General features: G+C 49.6%; 1 protein-coding gene across 1 annotated transcript; it reads left to right on the top strand.

Moving 5' to 3' along the window:
* Positions 1-1896: 1896 nt before the first annotated feature.
* On the top strand, positions 1897-5700 carry LOC120660939 (serine/threonine-protein kinase PEPKR2-like). Its single transcript, XM_039939603.1, has 3 exons — positions 1897-2824; positions 4701-4997; positions 5080-5700. The coding sequence occupies exons 1-3, from the start codon at positions 2083-2085 to the stop codon at positions 5385-5387; spliced, it is 1347 nt and encodes a 448-aa protein (XP_039795537.1). The 5' UTR covers positions 1897-2082; the 3' UTR covers positions 5388-5700.
* The last annotated feature ends 7393 nt before the right edge of the window (positions 5701-13093 follow it).

Below are 13093 nucleotides of genomic sequence, written 5' to 3'. Positions count from 1 at the left end.
TCTAGATGATTTATAATATTTTGTATCGTATTTCTTATGGTTGGTAATTACAATAAACCCTAGATCATGTGAGCCAACCTGTCACGTTAAGTTAACATTATCATTATCATTGAAACCTCGTTATGATATGTCTCATTCTTCAAGAGATTGAGGTACTGTCAGAGATAGATCCACAAATGTCTGCCAGCAAGGAAGAAATCGGGCTTCTAGTAGAATTTCTCTCTTATTCTACCAGAACTCTATTTTGTAATCCTTCTATAACTTCTACCTTGTAACCGACTAGAATCTCACCCCTCTGGAGTATATAAAGGAGGACAGGGTACCTAGATCGATATAGAACCAACCCAAAGTTCAACAGAGCACAGCATCCAGCGCAGAGCGCAATATACCAAACTACCATACATGACGTAGCATTACGCTATTCTGGCGGTCCAAACCTGTCTAAATTTGTGTCTTGTGTCCTCGCATTTACCTTCAAGTTTCAAATCCGGCGACTTGTCCCCAAATAATCTCCTACCTTAATGTATCCTTAGATAGACTTGTGGTAAAAACACTGACAGATACCTAGTCTGGCTAAGGTGTGATAAGTTAGCATTAAGGATCTTATCGTCAAAACAACTCAAGTGACAACTCTGTCCAACACCGTAACTAAACCGGCTATTCATGCCACACTACAAAACCACCAGACCATCATCTAATGCAGCCACTGCAAAATTCCACAACTCAACAACAACACCATCTTGCACTATGTCAATAACACACCGCATTTAGCAATCGCCACCTCGACACTAAGTCATCGTCGACCTCAGGTCACACGCTCGTAGCCATAAAAACTCCGGGAGTAGATTTGCGTTATCATAAATCGAGAGAAGATGACGCGTCTTGATGTTAATTCTATATTAGCATCAACATCATTATAGCAGAAAACGGAATGGAAAATCTTAATTTTGCTCATGTAGTTTCTCACCAAAGCAGTCAAATCAATCTAAGAACGATGATAATAATGTTTGCTCTCATAAAGCTCATTATTGAAAGACATGATTAGCTTGAGGCGCTCTCGGTGAGTCTTTTGGGCATTGTTTCAAGTTCGCATAAGAATCTCAAAGCCAGACGACTCAATTTTCATTAGTTAATGGAAAAGATAGAAAACGACTGAACTTCAGTTGATGAAATTTCTGTGTTCTATTTCTATAAACGAGCTCAAACTTCAGATCCCGCGGGCTCGAGCTTGATGGAACGACAGACAGCAGCGCACCGTGTACACGCCGCGGCCCCTCTGCTGTCCTCAGTCCTCACCTGCTGCTGGGCTGCTGCAGACGTCTCTGACAAGCGGAAATAAATACGAGGCCAGACCAACGCCGTGCCAGGACGCCCACGTCCCGCCCGTGAAACGTATAGGAGTACGTCGGTGCGTGAGCTCCACGCCTCCGGTTCAGTCCGAGAAATTTACTCGGACTCCACGGAGCACGAGTCCGCGAGCAGCCCAGCACGCACAATTCCATGGCGGCCTGGCGAGTGGCGGCTCGGAGTCTCGGACCCAGCGTCCCGTCGCCGTTGCCCCCAACCGCACCACAACCGCAGCCGGCAGCCGCCCGGCGCCAGAGCCCACCGGCCAAGGGGCAGGAACTGTCGGCATCGCGTTGGGTCCGCGGCGCCCCGCAGCGCCGCGCAGCGCAGAGGCAGATCGCGCGCCCGACACCACCATCACGCTGCCTGGGTCCGCCCGTACGCTGCCAGCGCAGTAGAGTAGCGCACGCGGCGCTCCAGCCCGGAAACCCGTGCCTTCTCCCGTGCTCCCCACCCCACCCGAGCCGGCCTGGCGACGCCACACGAGTACACGGCGCGAGTCCATCCAAGAGGACCAGCCAACCCCCACCACCGTCCTCCTCATCTCCCCCATTCTTTCCCTCCCTTTTCCTTCCTCCCCTCCTCGAGTCCCTCGCTCCCCATCCCCCGGTCTCGCACCACCCACCTTCCCCCCGATCCAGCACCGCACGCCTCCGCACTCCCCCATGACACGCAAGAGGCGCAAGCACGCCGCCGCCGCCGCCGCCTAGGGTTTTCCGATCCCCCTCCATCGGCATGGATTCGCTGCCGCGGAAGCGCAAGGGCGCGCGCGCCGCGTGCTCGCTGGCCGGATCCCCCCACGACGCGCCCGCCGCCGCCCGCAAGCGCACCTGCCGCGAGCCCAAGCCGCGCCCCGAGAAGAAGAAGCCCCCGCCCTCCGGGGACGCCTCCGCCTCGGCCCGGGGCGGCGTGGTCATGACGGCGCCGCCCGCCAGCGGCCGGGCGCCGCCCGACAGCCCCGGCCGCGGGCTCAAGCGGAAGCTCGGCTGCATCGAGTCTGCCACGCGGATGGGCCGGAAGAAGCGCCTCGACAGCGAGTACGAGCTCGGCGCCGAGATCGGGCACGGCAAGTTCGGCTCCGTCCGGATCTGCCGCGCCAAGGCCGGCGGCGAGGAGTTCGCCTGCAAGGCCCTGCCCAAGAGCGGCGAGGAGACGGTACACCGCGAGGTCGAGATCATGCAGCACCTCTCGGGCCACCCGGGCGTCGTCACGCTCAGGGCCGTCTTCGAGGACGCCGATAAGTTCTACCTCGTCATGGAGCTCTGCGGCGGGGGCAGGCTGCTCGACGAGATCGCCAGGGAGGGCAAGTTCTCCGAGCAGCGTGCTGCCGTCCTGATCAAAGATCTCATGGCCGTGCTCAAGTACTGCCACGACATGGGTGTCGTGCACAGGGACATTAAGCCGGAGAATATTTTGCTCACCAAGGCAGGGAAGATGAAGCTCGCCGATTTCGGACTTGCTGCACGGGTCACCAATGGTAATTTTTTATGCAATGTTGCTAGCTTTCAGTTTGAAGCTCGGGAAGATGGTATTGGGTACATTGTTTTTTACAGTGAATTCCAACAATGTAGTGTCAAGCAAGAATTTAAAAGTAGTAGAACATCGGCCAGAAGTCTAAATTGGATCATAGTAGGTTCAGTCATATTTAAGTGCCAGTGGTAAACTAAAATGATGTCTGCCATATCTATACTATGTCTACATTTCAGCAATGTTTCCATGTATTACTTGGGGTATAGTTGGGTGCCAAGGTCTTAGGTTTCTAGAATTCCACTTGATATACAGACTCATCACTCATCTATGTTTTACCATGGCTGCTAGCATTTTTGCAGGTTTCCCATATATGTGGCCCTGAGTACCAGCTAGTGTGATGTAAACCGAGTTGGGAGTCAACTAATTTATACGTTTATGACCTAGGAACCTAAGTGAGCCATGTAGCTCTGATCTTCCTGACTTGGTCATGTAACAAGCAAATGAGGCCAACTCAACCTTACTCATCTCTGGAGTCTTCCTTATGTTGGCGACTGTCGATGTCTGGTCTCAGTGGTCTGTTTTGTTTCCCACCTGAGTTCTAATTGACAATTTATATGATGTTTTGTGTGGTGTCCATTACTCCATAAGAAGAAATGCTCTCAATACTAGCGCAAGCTGTGTTTTTGGAGTCATGCTTTCATAACCAAGTGTTCATTCACGTGTCATCTCCTCTTTGCTAGGTATGATAAGATAATCGAGACTGGTGCTAGGAAATTCTTGATATTCGGTTCCTGCTTGCTTGCATGGAATAGCAAAGTTCAAAAAAATTGAGTTGATGCTTAAGACAATGATTTATAACACCCTAATGTGCAAGAGCTGAATGGACTTTGATATCTTGGGTCTCATTGTCTAGTTATATAACTAGCTAATTAGAGTAACTGAAGTATTTTAGCTCCACCATTGGTCCAGTACATTGTAGTTTGGCAGGTATGGCTGCTGGCTATCTGTGCAGTCTACATACTGATGTGTTGTGCTGTGTTTTTGGAGTCATGAAATGGTAGCAGGCGGACATCTTCTTGTCATTTGTCTTGTTACGCATGCCAAGAGAATTGAAGCCTGGTGCTGGTTGATACTGATTAATGAATTTCCATTTGGGGCTGCTAGTCCTTCTGAGCACAGAAATTTTGATCTGATGTCCTGAACTTGCACTGATCATTGTGTAATGTTTATGACTTATGCCACTCCAGTCAAAGTGTGGTCTGCCAGAGACTAGCATGGTTTTCCTAGCATACCATATTCTGTCATTTTCCATCTTCCTAATGCGATTTCGTCACTTTTATGTATTAGAACTTAGAAAGCTGTGCAACTTTTGAATGGAATTATAGAATCTATGATTTAGAGTTGTATGGCAAGAGGGGCACTGGCTCCTGAAGGTAGCTGCATATATGAGCTTGTATAAGGTACCGATGAGTTTTAGCTAACCTACATTTTTTTTACCTGTGGATCAAAATGTTTTGTGTGTACACTTGTTGTGAGAATGGATTTACCATGTTGTATTGTTGTTTCGTATACCTAGATTGAAAATACTCCTAGCCTACATCTAATGCGATGTAAAAAAAACTCTAATTAGATTTCCTGGATAACCTTAGGTTTGTTCTGTTTTGTCTATGAGGGGCTATTCATTATTTCCAACACTCCGCCAGCAGTAACCTATCCTGAGACGTTTGAGGCTTTGAGCATTTAACATTTTTCTATTTTTCTTCCTGTTGTACTGTTGTATTTCCATTTTCATGCTTCATCTCCTGATTGGCATGATTCCATCTATTTTTCTTTGTGGTTGTAGCTGTGGAAACTAACTAACATTGTTTGGATGCATCGAGCAGGTCAGAAATTGTCTGGCATAGCTGGGAGCCCAGCATATGTGGCACCTGAAGTTCTTTCTGGAAGTTATTCTGAGAAAGTTGATATATGGGGTGCTGGTGTGCTACTACATGTACTACTACTTGGTTCACTTCCATTTCAAGGAGACTCTCTGGATGCCGTCTTTGAGTCTATAAAGACGGTTGAACTTGATTTCAGCAGTGGTCCATGGGAATCGATATCAGGTCTTGGGAAGGATCTTATTAGGCAAATGTTGAATAGAGATGTCTCTTCTAGAATGACTGCTGATGAAATTCTTAGTAAGTTCAAGATCCAAAGAGTTTAACGCCTAGCATTGCTTTCTGTTTTGCTAACGTATTTACTTACCAATGCCTATTTCAGGTCACCCATGGGTATTGTTTTACACGGAATGCCCCTTGAAGGTGGTAACTGCTAATTTATGCGTCACTGACAAGATTTTAACACCCAGGATTCCGTGGGACAGACTTAGGTCAGAATGTGAGTCATTGTCAGACTCAAGTGAAAGGTCAGATGATCAGGATGAATGTGGCATAGTTGACGCACTGACAGCAGCAATAACCCATGTTAGAATATCAGAGCCGAAGAGAAGTCGGCTCTGTAGCCCTGCCATTACCATTCAGCAAGAATGCTCTTCAAACTTGAAGAGTAATCTGTGCACGGCTTTCTGACCTGACCCAGTATATAGCTCCAGATCGGAATGGTGTCCATTTTTCTGGCTGAGAAGGTTGGTCTGATTTACAATGGCTCCACTGGCTGGTGTAGAGCTGAGGATAATAAACTGGGTTTTTTTCAGCAAGGCAACGAGCGGTTGTTATGTAGGTTTTCTCCAGAAATTGCTGATGAACCCGACGGTAGTAATTGCTGTAAATTTTGTAAATAGCATGATCCCTCCCCCTATCTGTGCCTGGGTTGCTAATTTATGTTGTCGTTACTGTACCATCTTTCAAGCAATGTTCATAATTCATAAGCTGTTGTTTTCCATGATTTTTGGCATGTGCCATCAGGAACAACTCAGTGACCTGACCCTGATGCGACTCGGTTGGGTGATATGCAAAATTTCTGATAACATGATTTTCACATCCGCCATCGTGGGCTCCGTGTCATCGAGCTTGTTTCGTTGCAAAATGATACCAAGCCCAGCGGAGTTGAGATAACCAGCTGCGCTCGCTGGTTATAATTCATAAGCTGTTGTCTTCCCCCAGTGACGGCGTCGATTGGAAATCCGCCATCCGTTCCACACGAGTCCATCCTTCATCATCTGGTGATCGAGTAGTACACTGAAGCGACTGAAGATTCGTTCCATCCAGGCCTGTTTCGTTTCGGATATCTAGAGATTGTCCGGAACTTGGGATCCAAAGATTCTGTTGGAGTCGAGTTAGGATTTACAAATTTATTACATTACACTTCTTACGCTATTTGGTTTCTCCCTCCAGCGTTGGCCGGCCAGCCCTGCTGCTAGCCTACTACAGATACTATGCAACTACAGGGTCCGTGGTTCGGCGAACCATTCTTTTTTTTTTGAACGAACGGCACTCGACGAGGGTGTTTTTATTGATATAGCAGAAAAATACAAGACTACGGCCCTGAGAGGCCATAGGCAGAAAAAAAAGAAAAGAAAATAACAAACTCGTTCGGTTGGATTGGGACGTCAACACGGGTTACCGCTCAACTATACTCACTGGCCGGTTGGATTGAGACATCAACACGGCCAAACTTTAATCACAACGATGACAGAGGAGAAAAGGCACAACCGCAGCTTACACCTACCATCGCACTTTTGCGGCTATCGAAACAACTGAAGTGTTCCAGCATTGATAGAGGAGCAGAAGGGGCAGACACCATCACACCATGAGGCCACAGCCGTGTAGGACCCAACGCTGCAGTGCTGCTGCACCCAAACCGACCGCCCGACGGCATGAAAAACACCAAGTCCGGAGCAACCCAACGCGCGGGGGCCTCGCCACTTCTGCCATTGGACGCCACTCTCATGTACGCGGGGACCTCCAATCCGCCACTCAGCACTCCTCTCTCGTGTGCGGGGACCTCTAACCCGCCACACGGCACCACGCTCCGTACTCGTTTCAGGGATTGCCGTCGAGGCAGCAAGAAGAGGTGCCCCCCGGAACTGAACCAAGCCGCCAGACCACCTCCGTGGTTCGAAATCATCACGTTGCTTTCCCCCTCGCACGAAGACGCCGCCCTCGAGCCAAAAGACCGAAGATGTCGCCTGCGCCGTCTTCCGACGTTGTACCGCACCGGAAGGGTTCAGCCGTGCTGAACACCCCACCGCAATCCGCTGCAGGCCAAGTCGTCACTGATTGTCGTTGCCGCTAGCGCCGTCCTTCAAACACTGTCCCGCACCGCACTGGAGACTGCCACGCAGCTCCAGGCGCCGCGGAACGCTACAAGCAGGCGAACAACAGCTGAGTGATGACCCCCGGCCACCAACAGAAGAGCAGGTGTCTTGGCGTGAGGTAGGCAACCCTCTTCTCCGCACGCCCTCTGACAAATTTGTCACCATCGGCCGAAGAAAATCGCGAGCAGCAGGCCGGCCAAGTCGCCGAACGGTGTCTCTAGAAACGACGCCTCCAAGGAGGTCACGATGCCCACAGGCGCAGCCGTCGCTTGTCCAGGAGCTGGACTGGGTTTTCACCCAGAGATCTCGTGCAGGAGGGTTGCAACTCCAAAATGACGCCCTCAACAGAGAGAGCGACGCCCGGAGGCACCGCCGCCATTTCACTAGAATGAATCTAGCGAGGGCTTTCGCCCGGAGTGCCGACACCCACTGCACGTGTTCGTCGCCTCAAGCCGGCACCATCACTGCGGCCGCCCCAACCGAGGGACGCCACTGTCACAGCTCCACAAAGCCCGCTGCCGAAGCTCCAACTCCCTCCGCCGTCCTTGCGACCCAGCAACGCACCGGCGCCACACCGCACCACCGCACCTCCTCCCGGCACGCCGCACCACCGCACCTCCTCCCGGCCGGGCAGAAACCGCCAGCACGGGCGCCACGGCCTCGGCCCGCGCTGCATCTGCCTCACGCCGCCATTCCGCCTCGCGCCGCCGTCGGCCGCACATGTGGCCTCCGGCGCCCACCGGCGCCACCTCGCGCCACGGTGGCCACCCGCAGCAGCCGCTTCACGTCCACCTCGACGCCCACACGCAGCGGTGAGGTGAGCTCGAACCGCCTCCGCGACCACCTCCCCCGCCTCCGCACCGAGAGCGTGTGGGTGTGGCTCAGCACCCGCTCCAACTCCGGCACCCGCTCCAACTCCAGCGCCCCCTCCCCGCTAACCTCCTTCTCCCCCGAGGCCCCGACCACAGCCACGCCGAGCAGGAGCGCCGGAAGGCGCGCTCGCACTCCGCATCGTCATACCACCTCCTCAGCTCCTCCTTGGGCCGGACCCCAACGAAGCCACGGATCCGGACCCACAGTCACCAGATCCGGCCACCGAGGCCCCGGATCCAGCCACACCGGCGCCGTCACCGGCCTCCCGGCGGCGGCCCCCTCCGACTTGCAGCGGCCGCGCCCGCCCAGCGAAGGAAGAGGAGAAGAAGAAGCTGCCCCGCCGCCGCCGTCCTCGCGGGCCGCGCAGGCTTCCGGCGGCCAGCTCCGGCGGCGGTGCGGCGATGGGAAGAGGGGAAGGGGCGGCGGCGGCGGCTGGTGGTGGGGGGCGGCCACCCGAGTCGCTCTATGCGGGGACGACGCGGGGGCTGGTTGTTTCTCTGCTCGGCGAACCATTCTTGTGGAGCCGGAAGTCACGAGGGTGGTACTGGGCTTGGGCTGTTCCGATGCCTCAATTGGGTACGGTGTCTTCCACTTTCTGCAGTCACACTCTTTCTGGATGGCTTGGTGTCGTCCAAGCGAACAGGTGGCTGACTAGACATGGTGTGTAGTGGGTAGTTTTTTCTTTTAGTAAATTGCACCCATCGTACAACAACTTGTCATGTCAGTGTAAATTAGTCCAACAATTTATAAAATACTCAATTTAGTGCAATAACATGATAGGTTGGTGCAGATCGGTCCAACAACTTGTAAAATGCCCAACTTAATACAATAACTTGGCAAATAGGTACATTCACAGTTCAAACATTACACGGCAATATAACTAATGCAAAGTCTCAATAAGTAGTATATTCATGTTAGGACAGGATTATGAAGTATTATTTGACCATTGATTTTTGTGCTTCGCCTGCGTGGCAATGTATTTGGCCAGGATAAAAACCCTCACTGTTTAGAAATTAATATTATGTCTTTACATTAATTATTTTGTATAGTGATTTACTTTTAATTAAAATTATTTAATTTGATATTTAATATTGAAAAATTCACCCTCGGTGTTTCTGATATGTTTGATTATATGCACTGTTAAATTTAAAAAAAGCCAATACGTTGATACAAACTATTGATACCTTTTAGGAGCTTGGTACATATATTTGTAAAGCCTCATATATTCATTAGAAAGGAAAAATGAGCTAAATAAATAGAAACAAACATGAGCAATGTTGAATACATGTGCAAAAGCGCAGAAGAAACCTAAGATTTCAGGGTCTCTCTTATCGACTTCAGTGTTTGAGTGATGCTAATGGCGTAATTCTAAGATTTGTTTTGTTTGAGTGATGCTAATGGCGTAATTCTAAGATTTGTTTTGTTTGAGTGATGCTAATGGTGTAATTCTAAGATGTGTTTGCATTTGAAGTAATAAAAAATTGTACATAGTTGAAAAGCAACAACTGAATCACCATCAATAATTTCTATTTATAAAATTTAAGAATTATTGACGTTCATCTACTTTGCTTAATATGTTGCTATTGTGATGGTGGTTAAACAATATATTATTTTTAATAAAATTATAATTAATTTATTCTGAGAATAAAATTATTGGTGTCCATTGCGACACAAAAATCTATGGTTAAATAATACGTTCCGACGTAAATATACTCTTTATTGTGACTTGACGTTAGCAAATATATTATCGTGTAATGTTTGGACTGTGAATGCACCAATTTACCAAGTTATTGCACTAAATTAAGTATTTTGTAAGTTGTTGGATTAATCTGCACGCAGCTATCAAGTTATTATACTAAACTGAGCACTTTACAAGTTGTTGGACAAATTTGCACCCACCTGCCAAGTTGTTGTATGATAAGTGCAATTTACTCTTTTTTTTGTCAATGACTTTTCGTTTGCTAAACGCTCACAATCACAACAAGCTCAAACATTCACAAGGTGAATATGCGCATGCAGATTTATCTTACAAGCACACCTAAACAGTGACGGATCTTGAGGGCGCTCAAGCTACCCTACCTCCCCAGGATCAATTGATATCTCCTAAGCTATCATTTTCATTTTTGGAAAAGATCGAAATGGAGAAGAAGAGAATGCGAGGAAGAAGAAGAGAAGGGAGATGAACCCCTCTTCTTATGTTAGCTGGATTCGTCCCTGCACTCGAAAGACTAATTTGACAGACTAAACTGACAAATCATAAGATTGGCGGGTACCAAGATCCGCCACAAAGCACTCAAATTGCTTCTGAAGTGATCTTCCCGGCATTAGTGTCGCTGTAGATTTTGTGCATAGCATGGTCAGGGATTATTTCGAGATTTGGAATGCAAAAAGGTAAAAAAAAAAGTTTGCCGAGTGCTAGAAACCTGGCACTCGGCAAAGACTAACGGCCGTCAACCCGCTTGCAGTGTGCGGACCTTTAGGCACTCGCCAAAGAGTGTGTATGCCGTGTGCCTCGCCTTTAACGAGAGCCGGCACTCGGCAAAGAAATTTCATGCCGTGTGGCATGACTTTGCCGAGTGCCTAAGAGCCGGCACCGAGTGTTCGATATTTGACACTCGGCAAACCCCTAGGCACACGGCTTATACACGGTTTTCGGCAGTGCCTGTTACATGCCAGTACATAGTTTGACGCATGGTCGCATGGATGGATTGTGAGAAAGTTGCAGCTAACAAACCACGAAACGGAATGGAGAATTCCGTAGACATTTGGAGAACTGTTTTTTAGATTCTGTTCATCATCGAATTTTCAGATTTTCCAAAATCTCAATGGACATCCTGTTGGTTTTTCTGACGTTGTGGAAACTTCTTCGATTCCGATTGCATCTTAGCCGTCTGTTTCCCTTGAAAAAATCTTAGCCGTCTGTTAGAATTCCGCCGTAACCAGCCGCCGTTATATGTGCCTCGTGCTCGTGCCAGAGATCCTGGACTCAGAAGTCAGAACCCACCAGCGTTGCCACCTGGCGCCCAAACAAACGGCCCGTAACGAACTCTGTCCTCTCCCCTCTCCTCTACGCACCGCCACCGAGCCAAGAAATCAAGAACCCACAATGCCACTGCTCACCTCTGCAGTAGCGATGGCGGTTTCTCTCGATGGCCACCGGGTGCGGGAGCGGACCCGTGCGCACGGCACGTACCTCCACGCCGACGAGCAGCGTGCCTCCCTGCATCTGCACCTCCCGTCGGCGAATGCGGCGCGTGAGTTGGCCACCATGCTCGTACACGACGGCGCCGACGGCTGAAACCGCGAGGTTTCGGCCTCGCCACCGCCGCTGCTTTACCTTCGCGCTTTCCATCCCGGCCCCGACAAGGCGGAGGCTGGGGCCGTCACGCGGAAGATTGTGAGGGCGGGGGATGGGATGTTTTAGAATACTTGTGGAATATTTTAGAATATTTTAGAAATCATAAAAGAGAAGATATTTGCTATGGAAGAATCTGGAATTGTTTCTTCATGCCAACATAAAGAAGAGTCTAGAACCTAGATATTTATGTATGGTAAGAAATATCTAGATATTAGGATAAGTATGAGAATGTTCTAGAGTTGAATATTTTGGTTAGAATAATGTGGAATGTTGCCACGTGGCAACATCCTAGAGGTCGTGTACTTGTATAAATAGAGGTGTCACCACTCCCCCAAGCGCTATGACTTGGAGTGTCATTTGAGTCCTGGGTAGCATAGCAAGATTGCCATGGTGTGAGTGTGTAAGTGTATCATGGTGAGTCATAGGATAGCCACATAAAGAGTGTAAGTGTTATCTTGTGTTGTATAATTTTGAGTTATGAATAAAGGTTTGAGTTCCCTTGTAAGTGTTAGTCTCCCAGTTTCTAAGTACTTAGTTTGTAAGTTGTGATCTATCGTAGATTGGCTCTGCCACCCGGGATCACAAAGGGTCTGGGCTTCATCGTAGGAAGGCTCTGCCTCCTGGAAGCCAGCTTCATCTGTTGGTAGGCTCTGCCACCCAGAAGCGAGAAGACGGTTCTGCCGTCGAACGGATCTTATACACTAAGTAGCTAGAAATTGAAAAGGCTAATCGACTCTAGAGTGAGTTGGTGTGTCTTAGGTGTAGGTTCTCTGTATAGTGGGTATTAGGGCCACCTCGTTTTCCAACAGGGAACACAGCGGTCTTGGCCCCATCTCTGATCAACGCGACAGCGGAAGGCGCACCAGCGCCGCCATCGACGAGCGCGATGGTTTGGCGTCGGCGCTGGTGGAGGCCTTCACCCCTGGGAACATGCGGTGCCATCCCACCTAGGTCCGCCGCAGGTGAGCTACGAATTGAATGCTGAATTTCCGAGTTCTTGGCGTACGTTCTTGGTTCTTGGAGCGCCACTAGTGCGTGTTCTTTTTGCGTTCAAGCCGTTGATTCGTGGAATTGACTGGATTTCGTTGGTTGTTTCTCGAGAGATTCTCTTGGCTTCTACCCGTTCTTTAAGGGTGGGTTTGCCCTTGTTTTCTAGTTCCATTTTATTTTCTCTGGCGCGGCAGTGGGTTCGCCGGCCGGCCGGCGACGAGGGTGATCGCGGCATGCGGAGAAAGAGTTGTCGGCGGGCGGGCGTCGTGTTGTGTGGGATATGGGGGAAGATTTTAGTGGCGGAGGGCGAGGCTGGGTGCTGGTGGCCTGAGGGATCTGAGGAAAAGGTAGAAGACGATCTCTGTGTCGTTGGTCGATGATTCGCCGAAAGTCATACATGATAATCCTCTAACCGCGGAATGCTTATGCGCCATTCTAGTTGCTATTTGCTAACTAGCTAGCTCATCCTCCGATCCATGTGCTTTTTTTCTTTAATTTGTCTATGTATGGCTACTCACTGTAGGTGGAACCACGGGCCAATTGCAGCGGCAGCATCTTGCCCATGAACATACTGGGGAGGGCCTGGCGCCGCCACAAAAGACGGCGTCACCCTATAGAAGCTACGGACTGTCCAAGAGGCAGGGTAGCCAGAGTGCTGTTGCGTTACAACGTGATGGATCCCGGGTACGTCCATGTCCGTTGATTATGCGCCTTGAACAAGATGGATGGTTGTAGCTGATGATGTATGTATGTAATGTAATTAGTTCGGTTAAGTGGTGAGTGTTTGTCTATACGTG

This window comes from Panicum virgatum, chromosome 2N, assembly GCF_016808335.1.
Source record: "Panicum virgatum strain AP13 chromosome 2N, P.virgatum_v5, whole genome shotgun sequence".
Taxonomy (NCBI): domain Eukaryota; kingdom Viridiplantae; phylum Streptophyta; class Magnoliopsida; order Poales; family Poaceae; genus Panicum; species Panicum virgatum.
This window is presented reverse-complemented; position numbering and strand designations above follow the sequence as displayed.

Coding starts and splice junctions, on each gene's coding strand:
- LOC120660939 (XM_039939603.1), top strand. CDS start 2,083: ATGGATTCGCTGCCGCGGAAGCGCAAGGGCGCGCGCGCCGCGTGCTCG. Junction 2,825..4,700: donor TGCTGCACGGGTCACCAATG/GTAATTTTTTAT, acceptor TGCATCGAGCAG/GTCAGAAATTGTCTGGCATA. Junction 4,998..5,079: donor GACTGCTGATGAAATTCTTA/GTAAGTTCAAGA, acceptor TGCCTATTTCAG/GTCACCCATGGGTATTGTTT.